The sequence below is a fragment of the Herpailurus yagouaroundi genome, unplaced genomic scaffold, assembly GCF_014898765.1.
Source record: "Herpailurus yagouaroundi ecotype Mexico unplaced genomic scaffold, PumYag 180, whole genome shotgun sequence".
Taxonomy (NCBI): domain Eukaryota; kingdom Metazoa; phylum Chordata; class Mammalia; order Carnivora; family Felidae; genus Herpailurus; species Herpailurus yagouaroundi.
In genome coordinates, this window is record NW_024412411.1 from 21,014,918 (window position 1) to 21,040,329 (window position 25,412).

Consider the following 25,412-nt stretch of genomic DNA (forward strand, 5'->3'; position numbering starts at 1 on the left):
CTCCCATCTGAAGGAGAGCCACTGTGTGGGGCCCCTGCAGCTGAGGAGTTCTGACTGCTCTGAGGATGCCGCATCTGTGCCCATGCCTCCCCTTCTTCTGCCTCTTTGTTACTCTTCCCACCCTGTCACTGCTTCCACTGCACCTCCACCCGGAGGAGGAGCTCATAACAGAACTTAAGACAACAGGAACTTAACAAACTAAGGTCACCTTGTGATCTCTTACATTGTGCCTCAAATAGGCCTGTGGAATTATCACCCCCAGGGGGCTGTCTCAGCTGTTCAATTAATAGTGAGAATATTGATTAGCTCATAGTTTATGTTCCTGCTAATGTGAACCACTGGTTTATTGTCAACCTCTAATTACAGAGTGTTTTCATATGAGATCTTCCTACATATTGAGAGGGCTGCTAGAAGCTGGGCTCCAAGGACACGGAGGGAGGGGGGTGGGAGGGGGCCTCTTTATTAGCAATGAGTGAATTGGCATTAGTCATCACTCCTGTCTTCTTTTAACTATAGGTATTTATCAAAGTGCTGGATAATAATGATAATGGCCCAGAATTCTCTCAGCCGAATTACGATGTGACAATTTCCGAGGACGTGCTTCCAGATACAGAGATACTGCAGATTGAAGCCACCGATAGAGACGAGAAACACAAGCTGAGCTACACTGTCCACAGCAGCATTGACTCTGTCAGTATGAGAAAATTCCGGATTGACCCCAGCACCGGTGTGCTCTACACGGCCGAGAGGCTGGACCATGAGGCCCAGGACAAGCACATCCTCAACATAATGGTAGGACCAAACTGCTGATTTGCTCTCCTAACAGAGTCGTTGACCGTTCAAGACACATTCCTTGGTCTTCAGGAGTACAGGGCCCTTACGTTTTGTAAGTAGTAGTACATTTGGTCTTTTCACAGCAGGGCTGCATTCCTTTTTTGCTTTTTTTTTTTTTTTCAATGAGGAATTGGCTATTGTTACCGAGTGACTCGACACTTTTGCCAAACTGAAATATTAGATGAGTTCTTCAGACAGTGGCTTCCCAGGAAATGCTGCTGACAGGCTGACTTGGGAAGGAAGGAACAGGCCATGTTTCTGTAAATCTCCCAGGCTATGATGTTGGTTTGCATCCAGAAGATTTTTGTGGATAAGTTTAACAGAAGTTCCTTGAGAAGTTAATCCAAGGGTGATCATTTACTCACCCTGTGCAGTGCTCAGTCCTGGGAGGCATGTAGGGAACTGAGTCATTACCTACTGCACAGGCATTGGACCAGTGAATACTGGCACCCAAGAGAGATCTCAAAACACTCCGAAGCCTGCAGAGAGTGTTAGTTAGGTCTGAGGTGGGGTTCATGGAGCCTCCGAATTATGTGGATGGAAGTTGCTTTAATTTTAAAGTGGAGTTGCTCGAGTTCACATAAGTGGGAAGTAGAGATGAAGAGAAACGTCCTTGATTAGCTTATGGCCTAAAATCTGTCCCTTTGACCACCCAAGTGCCTGTAGGCCATTGCATTGCACAGCTACTGCCTAACAGACCCCCTGAGTTCCTTAAGACCAGTAGGAAGACACAGACTAAATTTTGTGTACTGACTGGCTTTCAAACACACTAAGACGCTACCAGTGTCCTAGCAGCTGAAGGTGATGTTCCACTGCGTGCTACTCTTCCTTCCCAAGTCTGGAAACCCCCTTGGGCAAGAGGAAGCTGGAATGCCATGCCCTTGACTGTGGTTTCCAGCTGTGACACCAGGGGCGGAAGAAGAGGGACTCATAGAGACCATCAGATCCACCCTCATTCATTCAACAGATATTTCTCCAGCACCTACTGTGTACCAAGCCCTGCTCTAGGCGCTGAGGATACAAGAGACACATTCCACTGGATGTTCCACTGGAACAGACCTAGATTCCAATAATCTTCATATACAGAGCTCAGCTCTGTCCTTGGGTGTAGGGGGCCAGTCTACAGACAGGAAAATTAAGCACATTCACTGGGGTGCTTCTGCATGTGTTTTACTCAGGGGCAGAAACCTCACGCCAACGACTAACTCCATTCTCACTAGTCAAGTCATTTCTGTTCATTCTTTCCTTAACAAACTCAAAATTCAGTTTGGTCACCCTGTATCATTTATCATTTCTGTAATTGATTATTTAGAGCAAACATGTCCTCTGTGCTGCCTTTCTCCCAGCAAAGCCATTTTAAGTCATTTTGCTTGTTCCTTCTAGGTACGATTTCTGAAAAGCCCTTTCCCTTTGATGGCTCTCTTCGGTCTATTTTCTAATTTCTTCACATCCCTCTGAAGTTATGGAGTCTATAATTGAACAAATGGAAGGCACACATTTGATTAGTGCTACAGCAAATTATAGCAAAATCATGTGGTTAGGGCTAAAGAATTGATTATTTGCAAGCTCCTGGCATATGCAAAGCAGGGGAAACTTTGAAGCGGTCAGGCAAGTTTCCTTGGTGAAGTCACAAGGCGGGGGGGGGGGGGGGGGGCCCTCACATTTTAGGAGGATTTGGTTCATCTTCCTGGGAATCAGGGCTCCCCCTCGGTCTTGGGCCTCGGCATTGGTTGGCTCTTGCCTGAAATATGTGGTGGCCCACACCCCCCTTTTACCACTCGTACTTGCTTTTGTTAACCTCTTCCAAGAAGCTGAATGCCACCTTAACTTCTTCTTACTCCTCACTCCCATTCTGGCACTTACCACCAGGCCTTACACCTGCTTACTGATTTCTATGATCCTGTTAGCTTCTTGAGGGCAAGGACCAAATCTGAATCGCTGCTGAAGTCAGGAGAGAGTGAAGCCAGGACTTGACAGATAATAGGTGACAATAAATGTTTGTTGAATGAATGAATAAATGCCAGTGCCTGCTTTGCATTTGTTAATTCTTTCATTAAACTTTTTTGTTTCCCTCTCAGAAGAGCCCCCATCTGCCATTCCATTAGCAGCTATATATACACAAATAAGGGGGTAGTGGCGGTGGGAGGTGGTGCAGAGAAAAGTGCTGTGTCGGTGATGCCCAGGCATCAGCTCCACACACACACAGACTGAGGATGGACCGTAGGTCAGTCAGAATGCTGAGCGATAAAATGGATGGGGCCCTTACTCTCAATTTGTTCACGGTTAGTGTCCTCACTTGATATACCATCATTTACTGAGCACCTACTGTGTGCCCGGGATTGCATCAAGCACTTGGTGTGAGTTACCTCCTTTGGTATTTACCACAGATATAGCCATGTGACTTCCTTGCAATTTAAGATTTTAGTCCTGCTGCTTCTTGTATTTTGCCTGAAGGTCAGAGATCAGGAGTTTCCTTATCGAAGAAACTTGGCCCGAGTCATTGTGAATGTGGAAGATGCTAATGATCACAGTCCTTATTTTACCAACCCACTGTATGAAGCATCTGTATTTGAATCGGCTGCTCTGGGATCAGCTGTTCTGCAGGTGACGGCTCTGGACAAAGACAAAGGGGAAAATGCAGAACTCATATATACCATAGAAGCAGGTGAGAGCTGTTGCACAGATTGTAACATAATGCATGGCATTTGCCCCTCTGTAGTGTTGATCACCATGTGAAATTCACATCGTTACCACTGGAATGTCTCCCAAAGAATTTCTTGGCCAAGCAACTGCCCGATTTGCGTGATGATGCTGTATAGAATTCTTGGCGTTCCTGTAATATGTTTTCCATCACTGATGGTGAGGAGAGAGTTCCCTCTTATTGTGTTATTCTCGGATTTTTCTGGAATGAAAGGGAGAGAAGAAATGAGCGGTGAACTCAGTGACTTTCACTGATGGGTCGACAAGCCATGGCCTTGGACTAAAATAACCAAAGCCTTTCACCTTTTGAGGGCTGCCAGGCTGTCCTATGAATTGGATCCCACAAGTCTTTGTTTACTTGTCAGTGGGCAAGCGGTGGGCTTCAAAAATACCTACACCCCCACTGTTTGCAAAAATTAACTTCACCCGAGGGGAATCAGAGTAGCGCAGTAGGTCGTAGGCACTGAAATGTCTACTTAACTGGACAGATAAATAAATACAGGCTCAAATTTTGTGAAATTTGAGATTTTTAACGTTTTTTAAAGTTTGTTTATTTATTTATTTTGAGAGAGAGAGAGAGAGAGAGAGAGAGCGCACGCGCGTGCGGGGGAGCAGGGGTGCAGAGAGAGTGAGAATCCCAAGCAGGCTTCGCTCTGTCAATGCAGAGCCCAGCACGGGGCTTGATCTCACGAACTGTGAAATCATGACCTGAGCCGAAATCAAGAGTTGGATGCCTAACCGGTTCAGCTACCTAGGCGCCCCTTAAAGTTGAGATTTTTAAAGTCAATTTGACCATCTATAAGGCAAGACCATAGTTCACTGATGGTTTGAAGATAGAGAAAGGAAGAAGACACTTCTGACAGAGGAGAGGAGAATCCAAACAAGGGATAGGACTATGAGCCTAAAAATTACAAATATCTCTTTCCTGTTCTATTTTCCTTTCCCCTCTTCTGTCGTTCTTTGAATATTCAAGCCACATATTTCCAAAATGTTCTACAACATTATGTCTGTCGTGCATAAAAGCCAAATGCTGTCTCTTTTTATGCCAGCGCTGGAAAAGCTTCTTTCCCGTGATTTAAATGTGGAGCATTTTTGTGAGTGGTTGAATTAAAATATGAATGCTAGGACGACAGTTTGGGGCTAAAAAATATTAGAAAAAGAAAAGCCAACAGTCTTCTTTTTTTTAAAAAAGCCACTGCATCCAATGCTAATCTAAAACGGTTTCCTGTATTAGGCACCCACATTTTATAGGAGTCTAAGCTAAGCTCTATACAAAAAAAAATAATAAAATGAAGAAATAAAATACACTGGTTCACAACTCCAGGTGCCCCAAGCAACTTCACCAATAGTTTTTCTAGATTTTTATGGTATTTCCTGCTAACGTAAAGCCTGACCAGCACTTTTCTTTTAGATGCTATGGTGCATCTGTTGTTTACCCCAAGAACGTTTAATTATTTGATTATATAATCTTCGTTCTTCTAGTTCCACAAATAATATAGGGCAACTTCTTTTTAAAGACACAAATATTTAAATAACGTCACAGAAAGTGTCGCCTGATCCAACAACTCTTTAGTCTTTCTACGGTTTTTTTTTTTCCCTAATCTGATATATAGCTTCCTTTCCCCGGTATTCATCCATGCATATGCATCGTTTCATATCATTGTGATCATTGAGGTATGGAGTCCTACTTCTGTTTTTTTTACTTAACATTTTCTAAGTGTCGTCTATGGTGTCTACTTGCTTTTTGTATTTGTCATTAAGGCTACTACTTATACTGTCTTAGAGAGGCAGATAATTTCTAAACCAAGAGTCATTTCCCATCGGGCTGACAAGACTGCTTTCCTTATCTTTCAGCAGCCACACGCTACAGCCTGGTGCTGTGCATAGACAAGGGATTCCATCATTCCTATAACAGTAGGTTAAAAATAGAGAAGTTATTTCCTTAAAACATCTTTTATAGAGAAAAGTTGAATTTTCCAAAAACCCATAGGAATGATTGGTATCTCAAAAAATGGAATCTCAAACAATGACCCCCGATTGTATGTGTAAGAAGCTGATGAGGATTTCAGTGTGTGCACAGTTAAGTCACAAGTGGTGATGGGGCTCCTTCATGGACAGACAGACCTCACTAGCCCCTGACTGCTCCCGACCAAGCCAGTCCCTTCCCAGATCATGCTAGGAAAGAGGGAAAACCCAGATGCTTCCAACATTTTGAAGCAAACGACAAAGTGGTTATGGGAAGAGGACATTTTCCTTAAGTTCTCTTACAAACCTCAGATAAGCAAGATTTTACTCTGGTTACTGGTGGGCCATAAACTTCCTATCCCCTGTCTGGCTTCTAAAATGACTACTGAAGCTTTTATTTTGACCCAAAGGACTGAGGTGGACTTTGAGTGCAGAACTTCTAATTTAGCTCACGTTTCTATTTGGTGCAACAGTGGCTCATGGGTGGGCTTCGAAACAGGAGAGACAAAGACTAAGAACTGAGTTGTGATGGGGGCATATTGGATCCCAAGATGCATACAGATAGAGAATTAAAAATCTTTTGTAGCTCTACCTGTCCATCCAATCATTTAATACATATTTATTGAACACCTTCTTTGTGCCATGACTGTGCCATATGCTAGATAAATAATGGTAAGGAAGAGAAGTTCAGCTTTTGCTCACTTGCCAGAAGTCTACAAGAAACTAACTATAGATTCCAAGAAAACAAGCAGAGGTTAGTTTCCAAGGATTTGAGGATAGCAGGAGAGAATAAGCAGGAAGTGGATTCTAAGAAAATGGGCAGGCAGTATGTTAAAGAGGGTAAGAGACCGAGAGCCCACTTTGGACATGATCAATGAGCACAACATCTAGGCAGGTGTGACAGGCAGGTCAGTAGCCCTGGGACAGCAGGGCTGTGAAGTTCTACTCGAGACCAGAAGCTAGCTCCCCATCATCCCTGCCATATATCTTTCTGGGCATGAAGGAATGTGCTGGGCCTACAGCGAGGGAGGACTTAGCTGGAGACTCCACAGAGGGACTCCACAATCAAGGAGCACAGAGACATTTGGCTCTGTTGCATTCGTCATTTGGGGCTGAGTGTTGGTGACCATTATCTCTACAACCTCTACATCTTCCTCCTCTGAGATGCTGAAGCAAAATGATTCCCGCCTCCTTGCAAGGGTCTATGAATCAAGTGTTGGACTCACGCTCAATGCCACTATTTACTGAACGTTTGCAAGCCTGCTCATGAGATCCTTGAACTTCATGCCGTCCTCACAAAGTGCTCATGTAGAGGTGACAAGGAAAAAAATCATGCTGACACCAAAGATGACATTGTTAAATACTCATATTTGGGGGGCTGGCATCAAATCCTTTACCTCTTTATTAAATTTCTTCTTTAAAAATAAGCAGTTTTTTTATGAACATTACTGTTTTATTCTCAGACACAGAGAAGTTGATTGAATAAGTATGTAGTAAGAAGTATGTATACCACTGTATTTGCTGCATATTTCAGGAGACACATGTAAGTGCCTCCCAATGCAGGAGTCTGTCTTAATAATAATGACATTGAAGCTGTCTCTATGCCTGCCATCCTTCAGTACTTCAAACAGAAAGAAAAATCCAGGTATAACTGAATAACCACAATTTTTAACTTTGTTTTTAAAGAATCTAGACACGCAGGCCTATGCGTTCTTTGAGAAGTATCAGAAAGCCTGATGAGAGAAACAAAAAGCGACTTGGTGAAGGATTCTTTTTTTGTTAATTTTTTTTAGTGTTTATTTATTTGTAAGAGAGAGAGCACACGCGGGTGAGGGGCAGAGAGAGAGGGAGACAGGATCCAAAGCGTGCTCTGCACCGACAACAGAGAACCCAACACAGGGCTCAGGCTCACGAACCGTGAGATCGTGACCTGAGCCAAAGCCGGACATTCAACCGACTGAACCACCCAGGCGCCCCTGAAGGATTCTGCTTCACACTGTCCACTGCTTTTCAGCCAGCTTCTTGACATCCTTCAGTCTTGCATTCCCCATTCTTTACTCCTCTCTTATCCTCATCCTCGGCAACCTCAGATTTCACACCACTCAATGTTTCAGAGGCAGGGCTCTCAACTTCTGGAGTGTCGTGGGTCGCAGCCTTCCCACTCCAGACACATCAAAGTGGGGTACCAGTTTCTCAGTTTCAGATGGGTGATGCCTCAGGTTTTTGGTTTTAATGCTGGTGCAGGTGATCAGCAGTTTGCTACTCCTCTGGAAGCCTCTCCAGTACTTAGGATGGTTACAGATTGGAGGGACTGCCTTAAAATTTATGTCTAGTTTTAAGTCTGTGTGTGCATGTGTGTCTTTTGGGGTGTGTGGGCGTGAACGACAGAAGGGTAGTCAGAACAAAGTCCTCCCAACTTACAAAGCAAACAGGGACTTAGGAGGAATTCTTCAGGCCTGAACAAAAGACCCCCCCCCCCCACCAAAGCAGTGTTTGGAGTGAAGTTGGTTTTGATGGGGTGAAACAATGCCAGTTCCATGTAGCAAAGCCTATCTTTGGGATGATCTGCAATCAAATGCCTGTGGTATACTGTTCTGAAACAACTCTCACAACTATCTTTCTCATTACATAGTACACAGAATATGGCACTGGTTTAGGTAAAAATGCCTTTCTCACAGTGGCATTGTACACAGTATTGTATTGTTGTTGTTAACCTGGATTAAGAAGATACCAACCCGAAATTTACAATTTTACTGAAAAACTTATTTCAGTCACTTTTGAATTCCCCTAAAAGCAAAGTCTTTCATTCTATCTCAGAATGAGATGGAATGGATAGAAATAATTGCTTTCCCCTTGCCATGTTGCAGTAAAGTAGACTTTAGATGAAGAACTAATCTTCAAAACATGACGTGTAACCCATTTCCCCATTGATTTCTATATTGCAGGGAACACTGGGAACACATTTAAGATTGAACCAGTCCTGGGCATCATCACCGTTTCCAAAGAACCAGACATGACAACGACGGGTCAGTTTGTACTGTCGGTCAAAGTCACGGATCAGGGTTCCCCACCAATGTCTGCCACTGCAATTGTGCGCATTTCCGTTACCATGTCTGATAATTCTCACCCCAAGTTCACTCACAAAGACTACCAAGCAGAAGTAAATGAAAATGTTGATATTGGAACGTCAGTCATTTTAATCTCTGCCATCAGTCAGTCTACCCTCATTTATGAAGTCAAAGATGGAAACATCGATGGGATCTTTACCATAAATCCGTATTCTGGAGTCATCACCACCCGGAAGGCACTGGATTACGAGCGTACTTCCTCTTATCAGCTCATCATTCAGGCCACTAACATGGCAGGAATGGCTTCCAATGCCACAGTCAATATTCAGATTGTTGATGAAAATGATAATGCCCCAGTGTTTCTCTTTTCTCAATATTCAGGCAGCCTAAGTGAGGCTGCCCCAGTCAATAGCATCGTCAGGAGCTTGGATAACAGCCCACTGGTGATTCGAGCCACTGATGCTGACAGCAACCGGAATGCTCTGCTGGTATATCAAATTGTGGAGTCCACGGCCAAGAAGTTCTTCACAGTGGATTCCAGTACAGGTGCAATCAGAACAATTGCCAACCTGGACCATGAAACTATTGCCCATTTCCATTTTCATGTGCATGTGAGAGACAGTGGCAGCCCCCAGCTGACTGCAGAGAGTCCTGTTGAAGTCAACATAGAGGTGACAGATGTGAACGATAACCCGCCTGTTTTTACTCAGGCTGTGTTTGAAACCATCTTACTTCTGCCCACCTATGTTGGAGTAGAGGTTCTGAAAGTTAGTGCCACAGATCCTGACTCCGAGGTGCCCCCTGAACTGACATATAGCCTAATGGAAGGCAGCTTGGATCATTTTCTAATTGACTCCAACAGTGGAGTACTCACCATAAAAAACAACAACCTCTCCAAAGATCACTACATGTTGATAGTTAAAGTATCTGATGGAAAGTTCTACAGTACGGCCGTGGTCACCATCTTGGTTAAAGAAGCCATGGATAGTGGCCTCCACTTTACACAAAGCTTTTACTCGACCTCGATCTCAGAGAACAACACTAACATAACCAAAGTTGCTATTGTCAATGCCATTGGAAATCGCCTTAATGAGCCCTTAAAATATAGCATCCTAAACCCAGGAAATAAGTTCAAGATAAAATCTACCTCAGGGGTCATTCAGACCACCGGAGTCCCCTTTGACCGTGAAGAACAAGAGTTATATGAGCTGGTGGTGGAAGCCAGCCGCGAGCTAGACCATCTGCGTGTGGCTAGAGTGGTGGTGAGGGTTAACATTGAAGACATAAATGATAATTCCCCAGTCTTTGTGGGCCTCCCTTACTATGCTGCTGTGCAAGTTGATGCTGAGCCTGGGACTCTGATTTACCAGGTGACAGCCATTGACAAAGATAAAGGTGCAAATGGAGAAGTGACCTATGTCCTACAGGATGACTATGGCCACTTTGAGATCAACCCTAATTCAGGGAATGTTATTTTAAAAGAAGCATTCAACTCTGACTTGTCTAACATTGAGTATGGAGTCACCATCCTAGCCAAAGATGGTGGAAAACCCTCTTTATCCACATCTGTGGAACTTCCCATCACAATCGTCAACAAAGCAATGCCTGTGTTTGATAAGCCCTTTTATACAGCATCGATCAACGAAGACATCAGAATGGATACCCCCATTCTAAGCATCAATGCCACCAGTCCAGAAGGCCAAGGCATCATATATATCATTATTGATGGGGATCTTTACAAACAGTTTAACATTGACTTTGACACCGGGGTCCTGAAAGTTGTTAGTCCTTTGGATTATGAAATTACATCTGTTTACAGGTTGACGGTAAGAGCCAGTGATGCCCTTACTGGTGCCAGGGCTGAAGTCACCGTTGACTTGCTGGTTAATGATGTTAATGACAACCCCCCTATTTTCGATCAACCCACATATAACACAACATTATCAGAAGCATCTCTCATTGGAACACCTGTTTTGCAAGTTGTCTCTACTGATGCAGACTCGGAAAATAATAAATTGGTACATTATCAGATTGTCCAGGACACTTACAACAGCACAGATTATTTTCACATAGACAGTGCAAGTGGCTTAATCCTGACAGCACGGATGCTGGACCACGAGTTAGTGCAACACTGCACTTTGAAAGTCAGAGCAACAGATAATGGCTTCCCATCACTGAGCAGTGAGGTCCTGGTTCATATCTATATCTCAGACATAAATGACAACCCTCCCGTTTTTAATCAGCTCATTTATGAATCATATGTGAGTGAATTAGCCCCCCGGGGCCATTTTGTAACCTGTGTTCAAGCCTCTGATGCAGACAGCTCTGATTTTGACCGCTTGGAGTATAGCATTTTATCTGGGAATGACCGGACGAGCTTTCTGATGGATGGCAAGAGTGGCATCATCACACTGTCCAACCACCGGAAACAGAGAATGGAGCCTCTGTACAGTCTCAACGTGTCAGTGTCTGATGGGTTGTTCACTAGCACTGCACAGGTGCATATCAGGGTACTTGGGGCTAACCTGTACAGCCCTGCCTTTTCCCAAAGCACGTACGTAGCTGAAGTGAGAGAGAACGCAGCCGCTGGGACAAAGGTAATTCATGTTCGAGCTACAGACGGGGATCCAGGGACATATGGACAGATCACTTATGCCATCATCAATGACTTTGCTAAGGATCGATTCCTCATAGACAGCAATGGACAAGTCATCACAACAGAAAGGCTTGACCGGGAGAACCCTCTAGAAGGAGATATTAGTATTTTTTTGAGGGCCCTTGATGGTGGAGGGAGAACGACTTTTTGCACTGTGAGAGTGATTGTTGTGGATGAAAATGACAATGCTCCCCAGTTCATGACAGTGGAGTACAGAGCCAGCGTCAGGGCAGACGTTGGAAGGGGCCATTTGGTCACTCAGGTTCAAGCCATGGATCCAGATGACGGCGCTAATTCACGGATTACCTATTCTCTATATAGTGAGGCCTCAGTGTCGGTGGCTGACCTCCTAGAAATCGATCCTGACAATGGCTGGATGGTCACTAAGGGCAATTTTAACCAGCTGAAAAACACAGTGCTGTCATTCTTTGTCAAAGCAGTAGATGGGGGCATTCCAGTAAAGCACTCCCTCATTCCTGTCTATATCCACGTCCTGCCCCCTGAAACATTCTTGCCTTCATTCACCCAGTCTCAATATTCTTTTACTGTTTCAGAAGATACAGCCATTGGGAGCACGGTGGACACGTTGCGAATTTTGCCCAGTCACAGTGTCAGATTCAGCACAGTTAATGGGGAACGGCCAGAAAATAACAAAGGGGGTGTCTTTGTCATAGAGCAGGAAACAGGCACAATCAAGCTTGACAAACGCCTTGATCATGAAGTCAGCCCAGCGTTCCACTTTAAGGTAGCAGCCACCATACCCCTGGACAAGGTAGACATTGTGTTTACTGTAGATGTAGATATCAAGGTACTGGATTTGAATGACAACAAACCAGTCTTTGAAACTTCCAGCTACGAGACAATCATAATGGAAGGGATGCCTGTCGGCACCAAACTCACACAGGTGAGAGCCATCGACATGGATTGGGGAGCCAATGGGCAGGTCACTTACTCCCTGCACTCAGATTCCCAGCCTGAAAAGGTAATGGAAGCCTTCAATATTGACAGCAACACAGGCTGGATCAGTACCTTGAAGGACCTAGATCACGAGACAGATCCAGCCTTCACCTTCTCTGTGGTGGCCTCCGACCTGGGAGAGGCCTTCTCTCTTTCATCCACGGCTTTGGTCTCTGTCAGGGTGACGGATATAAATGACAACGCACCAGTCTTTGCCCACGAGGTGTACCGAGGGAATGTGAAGGAGAGCGACCCTCCTGGAGAGGTGGTAGCCGTGCTCAGCACATGGGACAGAGACACTTCCGACATTAATCGCCAAGTGAGCTACCATATTACAGGTAAGTCAGCCACCTTGGCTTTCACTGGGTGCTCTGCTTTCTAAAGAAAGGTAGGAAGAGGCAGAGGATAAGAGTAGGAGAGAAGAAGGAAGATGACAAGGGGGCTGAGAGTAATAAAACCTTTCTGGGGCTGAGTGAAAGATCTCCAAGTAGACTGTTTTTCAGTTTTTGGTTGTTGCTGACTCAGCCCTAGCTTGGAGTTCATTGGTTGGCCTATGACGGATTACCCAGATTGGTATCCAGTCTTTGCATCCCCTTTTATCATTTTAAAAAGGAGTCCAGCCAACTATCTCAGTTAAAAAATGAAAATTACAGCTTTTTTGGGGAGACGGGAAATGTATTTTAACTAAATTCCTACTTTTTGTATTGGTAAGGAAAATAAATCCCAGTAAGCTTCATTTATTTATTTTTTTTAATATGAGATTTATTGTCAAATTGGTCCAGTAAACTTCATTTACAAGTTCCTCCTGGTAGTGAAAACTCCTACGCACGCACACGTACCCACCTATACAAATTAAAGGGCATGGTTTGACCTTTTGCTAAAAATCTTAAGTCGTGATTCCGTAAATCAAAGAGTGTTTCTCCAGAGAACTCCATTTTCTCAGATCTCTGTTTTGTCTTTCCAAATAGTAAGTAGCAGGTCGGTGGAAACGCCAAGGTAGACAAATGAGGTCACCCAGAGTGGACAAAAAATGTCACCATTGCTCTGAGGGGCAGAGGATTTCATGTCGGTGTCACTGATCAGGGGTAACTTTATGGGGAGGTGACTGGCTTTAGACTGAAAATGGGAAGGTTGGTGGTATAAGAACAGTCTTCCTAAAAACTATTTAAGGGTTTTGAAGCTAATATTTTGATGTTGTGACATTCAAAGGCAGAACATAAGCAAAGTGCCAAAAGATTTTAAAGAATCCATCAATACTTGTAGTCAGGTGGCTTCCCTTTAGAAAAACTACATTATTCAAAGTGAAAAATGAATTAATTAGAATGCCCTCAGGACACAGAATCTGCTTAAGCACTTTACTGGGAAAGTTAATTAATCACTGCAGAATAAGATCCACAGGAGAGCATATGTGTCAATGCCTGGGATTGCCACTCTTCTCCATCACTCCTCTCCTTTTTCTTTATAGAGCTGTTTTCTTGATGGTGTTTTCTGTTTAAACTATTTATGCATTCATGCTTTATCTGATACCTTCCTTTTTTTTTTCATTAAAATGTACATTTCTGCTGAAAAGACATGAGCGATAGTGGTAAGGAAAGAAAAGTTGAGTAAAGCATCACTTAAGTTTATTTGCATTCAGTTGCAGACAAAAAGCTTCTTAGGCATTCTGAGGGCTACTTTTCTATTGGGAAGAATTGCTCAATTTTCAGCTTTAATTATTTATACTTTGTCTCTGGATTGTCAGTGGATGATTTAAAGGGACCATCCCATCAACTTTACCGAAGTAATGAGAACAGAGTAGCTTAAAGCTACTGTTAGGATTAGCAGTGCCAACCACCAACTGATTTTAATTAGGTTTAACTTTTGCTCTTGATGTAACACAACTTGGCTGCGCTGCCGCAGATTAACAAAGGACCATTAATCATTTTATTTAACAAAAGATGTGGGCCCGCACTGAAAGCATTTAATGGAGAGGTGAAATTTGTGCATGCTAAAATAATATTCAACGGAAGCATAATTGAATCGTAGCCAGTGGCAGAGGAAAGTGATATCCCAGGGAGGACCCTGAGCCTCAGCAGAAACAGGTTTCTCCACCTCAACGCGACTGACATTTGGGGCTGGAGAAGTCTCGTTTTGGCTGTAGGTGGCCGTGCTGTGCATTGTAGGATGACAGGCAGCATCTCTGGCCTCCACCCAGGAGATTGCAGCAGCAGCACCACCACCACCCTCAACGTGACATTCAAAAATATCTCGCGACACTGACAAATGTCCTGGTGTGGGCGTGGCACACAGCCACTCCCGGCAGAAAACCACTGTCCTTGGGGAATGTGTGGCCCTCACAATTTCTGTGCTTTCTGTTCCCAATATGGTCCATTTATCCCAGGCTTGTCCCCCACCGCTGAGGCCCCCGGACTGACCCCTCCCCATACCTTGAAAGTGCGTGTCCGGCACTAACATTCCCCTACTTCCCCCTCAGTCCCTCTGGCAGGACCACAGTCTTTGCCCTCCACTCTTTTAAAGATTCACTTTTTCAACAGACCAGCAGCCAGTACGCAGTATGCTCTCCTTAAATAAGGAGATGGGTGTACCGTCGGTCGTTCCCACTGGGACCTGAGCTCCCCTGTGGGGGCAGGGGTTTCTGCCAGTTTTGTCTGCGGCTGTGGCCCCACTGCCCGGAATAGTGCCTGGCCCAGAGCGAGCAACAGATACTTATAGAATGCCCGAACCAACAAAACGGTGATGATCTAACCGGATTCCGGGCTTCTTGCCAGTTGTCTTGTCCAGTCTTCCTCCATGTTTGAAAGTGACAGTGTTTCCCTCCTCAGGACTAGAAGGTCAAGGCAGTTTTCTTCTCTCCTCCTCTTCCTGTCTCCTCCAAGATGCTTTTGTCTCCGTGTAATTTAATGATGTGGGAAAGCAATAATGCCGGGCCACTGTCGATGCTTCGGCCTCATAAAAACTGTTCCCCCTCATCTCTTCTCCTTTCCTTCCGCTATCCCAAGCTTCACTCTGATAAATCCGACCTAATTGCAGTGCTTATCTTTGAACTGCTCCTGAAATGACCCCTCTTAGGGCTACTTAATACTAATGGGTCTTCCTCTGTCACGCCAACTTTTCTTCCCCAAACTCCGGTCCTTGTAAGATGAGCGCAGCTGTATGATGAAGCCTTCATTAAAAGATTCCTTAATAGAACTGACTGCCTCTCCTTGATTGCATAATCAACAGCTAATGAAATTGTCTTGGTAACAAGAGCTATAGTGTACTACATCCTCTCTCGAGACCAAATGGGAAGACAATTGTATCATCCTGAGAAGAGGATTCATTGTTCACAGTTTGAATTTGATTATCCTTCAGGGGGACTAAACAAGAGATCATCCCCAGTTTCTCTAAGTGCATTTTATTCTCTTGGAAAGTTACTGTTTTACATTCCCCACAAGCCAAGCATATAAATATCTGCTTTTGTTGCAGGAGCATCAAAAGGAAGTAACTGCCAATTTTTTTCCAGTTTTGTAAACGATACAGTTGGAGGGGCAGCTGGATGACCCCACACGGGCCTCTCACTGGAGGTGTAGATCAAAGCTCTTCATTGCACATCTTCAAAAAACACTTTTTTCTCTACAGGAGGGAACCCCCGAGGAAGGTTTGCTCTGGGCCTGGTGCAGAGTGAGTGGAAGGTCTATGTGAAAAGACCTTTAGATAGAGAAGAACAAGACATTTACTTCCTCAATATCACTGCTACCGACGGGCTTTTTGTCACACAGGCCATGGTAGAAGTGACTGTCAGTGATGTGAATGACAATAGCCCAGTGTGTGATCAGGTAAGATCTGTGGGTATATCAGATATATTGCTGCTTTTTACTCTGTTTCTCAAAAATTAAATCAAAGCCCATTTCATTATTCTCCTGAAGGCCAGGTTACTTTCTGCTCTTGTCTCAATTAGTGAGCTCCGATTGGATGGAAGAGGGTAGATGGTAGAGTTTAGGATGAAACATTATAAACAAAAAAAAGCATAGGTAGCAACTTCAGGTACCTAATTTTGCCCAACCCAAAAAAAACACAAAAAGAAAATCATGAGGTTTTTGTTTTGTTTTGTTTTGTTTTGTTTTGTTTTGTTTTGTTTTGTTTTAAGAGAGAGAGAGAGAGAGAGCTGGGGAGGAGCAAAAGGAGAAGGAGAGAGAGAATCTTAAGCAGGCTCCATACCCAGCACAGACCCTGACATGGGTCAGTGGGTTTAGTCTCACCACTGTTAGATCATGACCTGAACTAAAATCAAGTGTCAGATGCTTAACTGACTGAGCCACTCAGGGGCCCCAAATTGTATTAATGCATTTTTTAAATATTTTTAAATGTTTATTTATTTTTGAGAGAGAGACAGAGTGTGAACAGGGGAGGTGCAGAGAGAGAGGGAGACACAGAATCCAAAGCAGGCTCCAGGCTCTGAGCTGTCAGCACAGAGCCCGATGCAGGACTTGAACTCACAAACTGCGAGATCATGACCTGAACCGAAGTCAGATGCTTAACCGGCTGAGCCACCCAGGCGCCCCAGTATTAATGCATTTTTAAAGAAATCATTTGTAATGCAAAATGTGGCAATTGCCTCACAAATACCAATGATTCAATTACCTTTCTTTACCTTTGCCAGGTTGCATACACAGCATTATTTCCTGAAGATATTCCATCAAATAAAATCATCCTGAAAATCCGTGCCAAGGATGCCGATATTGGATCCAATGGAGATATACGATACTCACTCTACGGATCTGGAAACAATGAATTTTTTCTAGATCCAGAAAGTGGTATGGTGAAATTTATTTTTTTGGGTAAATGCCATTGTTATTCCATGAGAGAAGTTAAACTCTCATATGGCCTCGTCACTAGTGGGTAGTTAGCGTACAAGATCATCGATATGATGCCCTGCTATCTAGGACTCTAAAAAACACTAGCTGCACATGGTGTCTGATGATGGATGCCCTGGAGCGCACAAACTTTCTTTGGCCTACAAGATTGCCCTGACTTTACCTACATTCATTAGCATCAAGTAATCAGATGTGTCTATTTGGTTCTTCTGTTTTTCATATCTGTGAGTTAAGGCACCTGCCCTATAAAGAATATAGAGTTACATCACAAATGCAAGTTGCAAACCAGAGAGCAATGCATAGTAAGGAGAGTTTTTTTCTCTCTTGAAGTCCCTTTTGGGTCCCTTCCTGAAGCTTATTAACACACTTTTCTGGTTTTTATTAAATATTCCCACCTAGTTTCTCCAAAGCTGTGAGCCCTAAGATTAGTTTATATATTCAGGCAAAATTTATAAGGTCAAAGGTTATGTATGCTAAAGGCAGATGCCCACATTGAAGGCCAGAGCTAACAGAAAAGACATTTTTATGGAGGTAAATTATTTCAGTGTTGTGTACCGGATGGTTCATCCAATGGCAATTTGTAAATGAAGTGTAAAGATTGAATAATTTGCATATTTCCAGTATTGTGTTGGTCCTAATGAATAATGACTAACTATTGAGTCTCCAAAGATAATGGCTCCTCCCTGCTCCTCTCCCGTGTCAGCTGCGTCCTACTAGGAAGCACTTGGCTCCATAGAAATATACGACTTGGCGATATAGGTCTAGCAATTACTTATTCAGTAGCTAACGTTCATTGAGTAACTAGTAGACATAAAAGATATTATGGGATATTAGCGGTGGGCTGCAAGAGGAGTAAAACAAGTCATGCCTGAGGGATATTGAACCCAGTAGGGGGAAAATTTTTTTTTAAATAATAATAAAAGGCAGAATGAAATAAGTGCCCAGGAAGGATATCAGGGGAGTAATATCTGAGCACAGAGGAAAAAGTAGCTAATATTCTGATGAAGGGGAAGAGCCGGTAATTGAACCAAGGCAGGATTCTAGTAGCTGAAGCAGGACACTTCAGGCCCTGGGGTCAACATGAGCAGAGAGCATGGCACATTCAAGGAAGGGCATGTACAACACTGTCACTGGTGAGAAGAACTATAGGATGGCCTACGAGAAAAGCAGTGGGAGAAAGAACTTTAGGCTGATCATGGAAGGTCTTGAATGCCGAACTGAAAAACCACTGGAAGTTTCTGAGAAGGAGAAGGAAATAGTCCAAGCTGTATTTGAAAACTGGCTTACAGCAAGGAAGCCATAGAAGGAAAGGCTTTATAAGTATAGATGGCTTGGTCTGAATAATGTCTACTAATTTTATTTAAGAATAATAGTATTTCATGAGTCATGCTTTTCAGCAAATAGCATTTATTCAGGTCTGTCACTGTGCTTGTTGCCATTGTCTATTGAAATTTAAACAACTAACTCTCCACAGCGGCTGATACCTAGCACTGTTCCAGTGGTTAAAATAAAGATATATCTTAGCTCCTGACCTTGCTAAATTCCTGCTGATCCAAACCCCTCAAATATTCCCCCACTGGAACCCTCCCCAAGCAACCATAGGCCCTTCCACAGTCCAGCAAGTCGGGTTTACACTGGCACAATAGGATTCCTTCCAGACCTCTTTTTGCTAAAGTCAGCCTCTGTTTTGATTGTTTTCCTTTAAAAGATGGGGTGTGGGGCGCCTGGGTGGCTCAGTCGGTTAAGCGTCCGACTTCAGCCAGGTCACGATCTCGCGGTCCGGGAGTTCGAGCCCCGCGTCAGGCTCTGGGCTGATGGCTCGGAGCCTGGAGCCTGTTTCCGATTCTGTGTCTCCCTCTCTCTCTGCCCCTCCCCTGTTCATGCTCTGTCTCTCTCTGTCCCAAAAATAAATAAACGTTGAAAAAAAAAAAAAAAAGATGGGTTGAAACAATGTTGGAAGCAGCTCTGGAAGCAGAGAAGACTGCTCTTTCTGGGTCTGTGGATTATTGACATGACTGACTACCAGAGAACGAAGGATACTGTTGTCAATTCTCTATGCTTTTTCTGGAGATATAGCAGAAATCCAGAGACACACATAGCTGATGTCCAGAGCAGGTCTTGAGAGGTTTAAAGAGCTACGGAGCTCTCCAGGTAGCCAAAGGAGGGAAATCCTGATACCAGGAGTTTCACAGTGGGATTAATTAATTTGAAGGCCATGCAGTTGATTTGTTGTTGTATCCAGAAATTCCATAGATTTTTCCCTGATGCTTAAAATTGGATTTGCTCTGTTTTTCAAAGTATGAAGCACTTGAGCCAAATGTCATTGGTCCTTCCCCTATTGGGGATTCTTTATATACGTGATTCTCTGCTCTTCAAAGAAAAGTGGTTTTTGAAATGTGAGGCCTTTTATTTTCACAGGTGAATTAAAAACATTGGCTCTTTTGGACCGGGAAAGGGTCCCCGTGTACAACCTGATTGCCAGGGCCACTGACGGTGGTGGCAGGTTCTGCCAATCTGACATCCACCTGATCCTGGAGGACGTGAACGATAACCCCCCTGTGTTTTCTTCCGAGCACTACAATGCCTGTGTCTATGAGAACACGGCCACCAAGGCTCTCTTGACCAGAGTTCAAGCCGTGGATCCTGATGTTGGTAAGTCAGTTGCACTGATGCGATGCCTCCTTGTTCATGCTCTTGACATATCTTCAGTGGTTACCTCTCCTTTGGTTTTACCAGCCCACCTTGGTTCCTTACCATGAGAACACATGTGTTAAACCAATGACCATGTGTCAGCTTTTCCACTGATATGCTTTACATGTATGAGAAAACACTACAGGGTGCCCCCCCGCCCCTCCTCTTTCTAGGGTTTCAAAAAGCTATACTCTGAATTTCCTTGCCTTCTAACAAAGAGTTTTGGGCTTGTTTGTTCTTTTTTAACCTTTAAAGTAAAAATAATAGCTTGCTTACTTGCCCATTCCTCCTGAACATAGTTAAAATGCTGTGTTGTGTGGCAGGGAGAATTCATTTCCATTTCTATAAAGAATTGCATCACATGCTTCAGCTGAAATATGACAATCTCGATTTATGGTAGTGCCCCACAGTGCAAAGAACAATTACTAAATGTGCTGCCAGTCCAATGTCAATTTTTTTTAACTGCCATTTTCCATAGCCTTTTGGTCACACATACACTGACGTTACTAGGCAGAGTGAGGGTGGTGGAAATAAGACAATGCGAACTAAAAGTTGCTGCTGATAAAGTTTGTGTTCAGATCCACTTTGCATAATGAGATGGTGAGTTAGAAAAGCCTGGAGTTAATTGCTAGGTAGTCCTTTCAAGAATGCATAAGTTATTGAGGTGACTGTGTGATGGGATGTACATACAAAAGGGCATATAGACAGCCTCTTGGTTGTGCATTTTAAGAGCTGTAAATCAGAGGACTAGGGAATGATGGGGTGTGTCTGCTATGCTAAACAGGCCTTTATATAATTCAGTGTCTTATTGCTTAATTCTGAATTGAAAGAAAAATTATTGGACTAATGGAAAAGTAAATACATGATAATTAGTCGAAAACAAACGTAGAGCCCAGGGTCTCTGCATATTTCCCCTTCGAGAAATTAGTGGCTACTTTAAATTATTGCTCTTACCTCATTAGCATAATTTTCCACGCTGAGCACCAACCCTTTAAAAGTCTGCATATTATGTGAAGCTTGGTAAAAAACAGTAAACAGGAAAAGACTCGTTTATTGATTTATAATTACGTAATACCTACGAATGTCCTTTTTTTTTCTTTGTAATTGTATTTCAAGGTTTTTCCAAAACAAGGCCCAGGAATCCCCAGGTTCAAGTATGCCCCTGAGCTTGGTCCACTGCTGTCTTATACAAATACGCTTTTTTTTTTTTCAACGTTTTTTATTTATTTTTGGGACAGAGAGAGACAGAGCATGAACGGGGGAGGGGCAGAGAGAGGGAGACACAGAATCGGAAACAGGCTCCAGGCTCTGAGCCGTCAGCCCAGAGCCCGACGCGGGGCTCGAACTCACGGACCGCGAGATCGTGACCTGGCTGAAGTCGGACGCTTAACCGACTGCGCCACCCAGGCGCCCCCAAATACGCTTTTTTAAAGCAGCATTGGAAAACATCCTCTGGACTCTTATTAGGAGGCTTTTGGAGGGGAGAGCAGAAATCATGCAAATAAATCTTTCAATTATTTACATTAGAGCATGTGTAATGGAGCCATAGGGTGAAACTTAAAAAAAATTTTTTTTCATGTTTATTTATTTATTTCAAGAGTGGGGAGGGGCAGGTAGAGAGGAAGAGAGAGAATCCTAAGCAGGCTCTGTGATGTCAGTGCAGAGCTTAGCAGGGGGCTCGGTCTCAGGAACCACAAGATCATGACCTGAGCTGAGATCAAGAGTTGGAGCTACCCAGGTGCCCCGAGCCATAGATGAAATTTCATGATTTAATTTTTTGACTTAAATTAAAATCCTGATTTTAAAAAAATGAAATTTTTCTACTCCCTTCCTTCCTGAAGGAATTGGGTATGCTCTAGCTACCAGAGATTGAACACAGAAAGAGGCTGCTTGGCGCTCATGATGTTGAGGACAGTGGAGGGATGTTACTGGCTCACAGATGTGGCCGTGGTGAAGAACATGCAGTTAGTTCCATCCTTCTTTTCACTTCTTCTGAGTCAGCTGTTCGTGTTGGGAGTTGGGGAAGAAAGGTGACTAGAATCTGGGCCTTTAGATGGCAGAGATGAGAAAGCCTTTAAAGGCCCCAAACCAGAATAATAACCCCGTCAGCATCTGCCTCTGCTCATTTGCACTAATTCTCCAAAGGCTTACATTCAGAGCTTCAAGCAGACACAGAGGTAGACACAGAGGCTGTGAGTGCGGTGCATATAAAGTGTATTCACCAGACCATTGCATCCGCCTCAGGAAAGCTCTAGTGTAAGATACCAGATCCTGGCTCCTTTTCTCAGTTTCTGTACAACTCATTTAGCTTTTCTTAATTATTATTATTGTTCCGAAAGAGTGAGCAAGAGAGCATGCACATGAGAGCAGGGGAGGGGCAGAGAAAGAGAGAGAGAGAACATCTTAAGCAGGCTCCACGCCCAACATGGAGCCCAACATGGGGCTCAATCCCACAGCCCTGGAATCATGACCTGAACCAAAATCAAGAGTTGGACGTTCGACCAACCGAGCCACCCAGGTGCTCCACACTTAGCGTGAAAAAATAAAGGAACTGAGATAGCTGGCAAAAACAAACGAACACTTATAAAAATGCAGACAAAGCACCCGACCGTGTCCGGGGCACAGGGTGAGGAAGTGGCTGCGAGGGTCCTGGCCAGAGCTTGCAGGGGGATGCCAACAGCAGAGGCGTCAGTCGGAGCTGACATCAAAGCAACATCCTCCAGAGTCCCTGGGTGTCACTGAAATAGCTTACACCATCTTCATTAGTTGCCTGCTCAGAAAACTTACTTCCTCAAGGGGACCCAGCTCTCAGTCTTTCAGAAGGGACCACAGAGGAGCATGAGATGCATATTGAGATTGCCAGGTCATCACGTGGGCAGTTCACCTCGGCCCAGCTCACCTGGCCTGAAGCTGAGTTTGCATGTCATTAGACTGCATCTGGCCCTCCTGTCTTTAGTTTGGCCCATTATATAGTGTTCCAAAAAGGTAGAGTTCATTGTCAATAAAATTAGGAGATTTTCTTTTTGAATTTTCAGTTGTGGGTATTTTATAAAAACAGAAGCAGCCCTCAGAAAACAGCAAATCCAGACACACAGCCCCACCATGGTAGGAGCTGAAGACATAGCAGCTGCCTTTATGAGAACAGCCAGAGCTCACGCTCCCTGTTCCCAGCCACTTTGCTTATTTATGTTACTGCCTGACCTCATGAGCCCCTTTGTGACAAGAAAATAGTTGAGTTTTTTGGAACTGATAATAGATTCCCAGGTAGCCACAAAAAAATGCGTAGAAGATCACATGCACCTTTCACTCGACACTTTCCCCCAGTGACGACATCTTGTGTTAGCTGTAGTACACTGTCAGATTTGGCGTGTGTCACATGTGCGTGCGTGTGTGCGTGTGTGTAGTTCTCTACAATTTTCTCACCTGTGCAGCTTCATGTAACCGCCATTACAGAGCTCCCTCCTGCTACCCCATCATAACCACACCATCCTCCTCCTGACACTTCCTTCCCAGTCTCTAACCCCTGGCAACCACTAATCCCCATATCTATAATTTGATTATTTCAAAAAACATTATTTGAAAGGAACTATGTGGTGTATAATTCTTTGAGACTGACTTTTTTCACTAAGCATCCCCTTGAGATCCATCCCACTTGTCCTTTCCCTTGGAGATTCACCCGCATTGGTTTTTGATCCTAGTGAAGATTGTTGGCTCCATTTGTGTAGACAGCAGCATTATTTCATTCATGAAACTTCTTTTGTTAAGCATATTTCTTTACCTGAATTTATAAATTACTTCACCACCATTTTGCTACAGTATAAACAAAGTCACTATAAAATACAGAGAAACGACCAGGATATATTCATCTGAAATCTGATTCCATAACTTCATGAATTCAAAGCTCTTATAAGGACTCACTGAACTTTCATATCCTGGTTTTCTAATTTTAAAAACTACTATTGCTTTTAGCCAAACACCTCTTTGCTATGCTGAATTTGTTATTCATAATAAAACCAACACTGTTAGAGTAACTGCCTAAGTTAGGAATAAAATCAAAACAGAGGAGGACAAGATAATTTCAACACCCAGTTTATGAGCTCTACGAAATAGCATGGCAACTGTCTAGATTTTAGCATTAAAGTCTTAGTCTTCCTGTAAAATGGAAATGTCCTCAATTCCATAAACTAGTGACATGATTTTATGACCTAACATGTATAAAAAATGTAATCCTTTCAGTAAAGATCAGGGGACCTTTTGTTGTTACACTTCGGGGTTAATATCTTCCTAGTTAGTCTACCTCTCATGGGTAGGATTTGTGTCCGGCTTCCTAATTTTGAGGGTCTTCTAAGCTAGCAAAGGAAATATGCAGAGATGAAGATCAGAGCTGAAGTCTGTGACCATTTTAGGCAAAGTTATATGAAAATAAAATGTAAACACGCTCTGCAAAATATGCTGTAGCCCATGATTTATTGAGAGGCCAATTTTGAGATATCTGAGATGCAAAAGGACATATTTTTCCTCTTATGGACCAGGGACACAAGGCAAAGAAATGTTCTAATAAGCAACTCACTTTCTCCTCTCCTATAAAAGATTTCCTGCAAGGTATGGAACTTCTTTCAGGGGTTTCAGAGAAGCTTGGGGCTCATAGCACACATTACAATTTTTTTCCATTCAATTTAACAGAAATTTAGTGAGTGGCTAGGTAGAAGGCACAAGAAAGGGACTGCAAGATTCTCCAAGATGAGGACTGTGCAGTGACAGGCCTCAGGTCATGTGCAGCAGGGAAGAGCTTGAATCAGTAGCACACATACTTTTCACAAAAGGCGGAGCTCCCGGAATAAATAGGATTTCAACAGGCAGAGGTAGGAAGGTATTCAGGGAGACAGGAACCATGAGGATAAAGTTGTAAAGCTGGGAATGTGTGGCCCCAACTCAATGATTGGGAGAACATCGTGTCATCCAGGATGGAGAGAAGCAAATGAGATGAGAAAAGTAGTCTGGGCCTGACTGTGGTGGTTCACAAAATCCAGGGATTATGTGCTTAAACCAATAAGTAGAAAACAGCCACAGAGCACTTGTGAGAAAAGAAATTATCAGTTCTGGGTTTGGGAAATGCTAATCTGATAGAAGTCTCCAAAACGAGGGTGAGGAAAGGTCCTAGGAGAGTACTGTAAAAGATGACAAGGGCCAAAATTAGAGTGGTGGCTTAGGGACTTTAAAAGAAAGAGCAGGGGCACCTGGGTGGCTCAGTCAGTTGGGTGTCCGACTTTGGCTCAGGTCATGATCTTGCACTCCATGGGTTCGAGCCTCATGTCGAGCTCTGTGCTAACAGCTCGGAGCCTGGAGCCCACTTCAGATTCGGTGTCTCCCTCTCTCTGCCCCCTCTTCCCCTCTTGCACTCTGTCTTTCTCTCTCTCTCAAAAACAAATAAACATTAAAAAATAAAAAGAAGGAGCAAAACCATGTCTAATACCTGCCCAAAGTGACTCCCATGGAACAGGGGGGTGCAGGGAGAGGGTTGGGGGAAGGAGCCCTGCCCACTGGCACACCAGCAAAAGCCTCAGCTGAGCCTCTCAGCCAGCCACAGCGGTGCACCCACAACAGTTGTGACCCAGCCACACAGCCCACACAGGAGACAGCCCTGGAGTGCCTGGTCTGGACACCAGTGGGGATTGAGCTTCTGGGCCC

General features: G+C 43.8%; 1 protein-coding gene across 5 annotated transcripts in view; it reads left to right on the top strand.

The window, feature by feature from the left end:
- FAT3 (FAT atypical cadherin 3) overlaps positions 1-25,412 on the top strand; it is a 673,934-nt gene that overhangs the window by 567,653 nt on the left and 80,869 nt on the right. For 4 of the 5 annotated variants that reach the window (XM_040489605.1, XM_040489603.1, XM_040489604.1 and 1 more), the window contains 6 exons: positions 517-792; positions 3,289-3,499; positions 8,445-12,518; positions 15,799-15,995; positions 16,820-16,973; positions 19,452-19,685. In XM_040489605.1, the coding sequence (XP_040345539.1) occupies positions 517-792; positions 3,289-3,499; positions 8,445-12,518; positions 15,799-15,995; positions 16,820-16,973; positions 19,452-19,685 (5,146 nt within the window). Of the gene's footprint in view, positions 1-516; positions 793-3,288; positions 3,500-8,444; positions 12,519-15,798; positions 15,996-16,819; positions 16,974-19,451; positions 19,686-25,412 lie in introns of those variants that run through there. The other variant, XM_040489607.1, reaches the window with a different exon arrangement.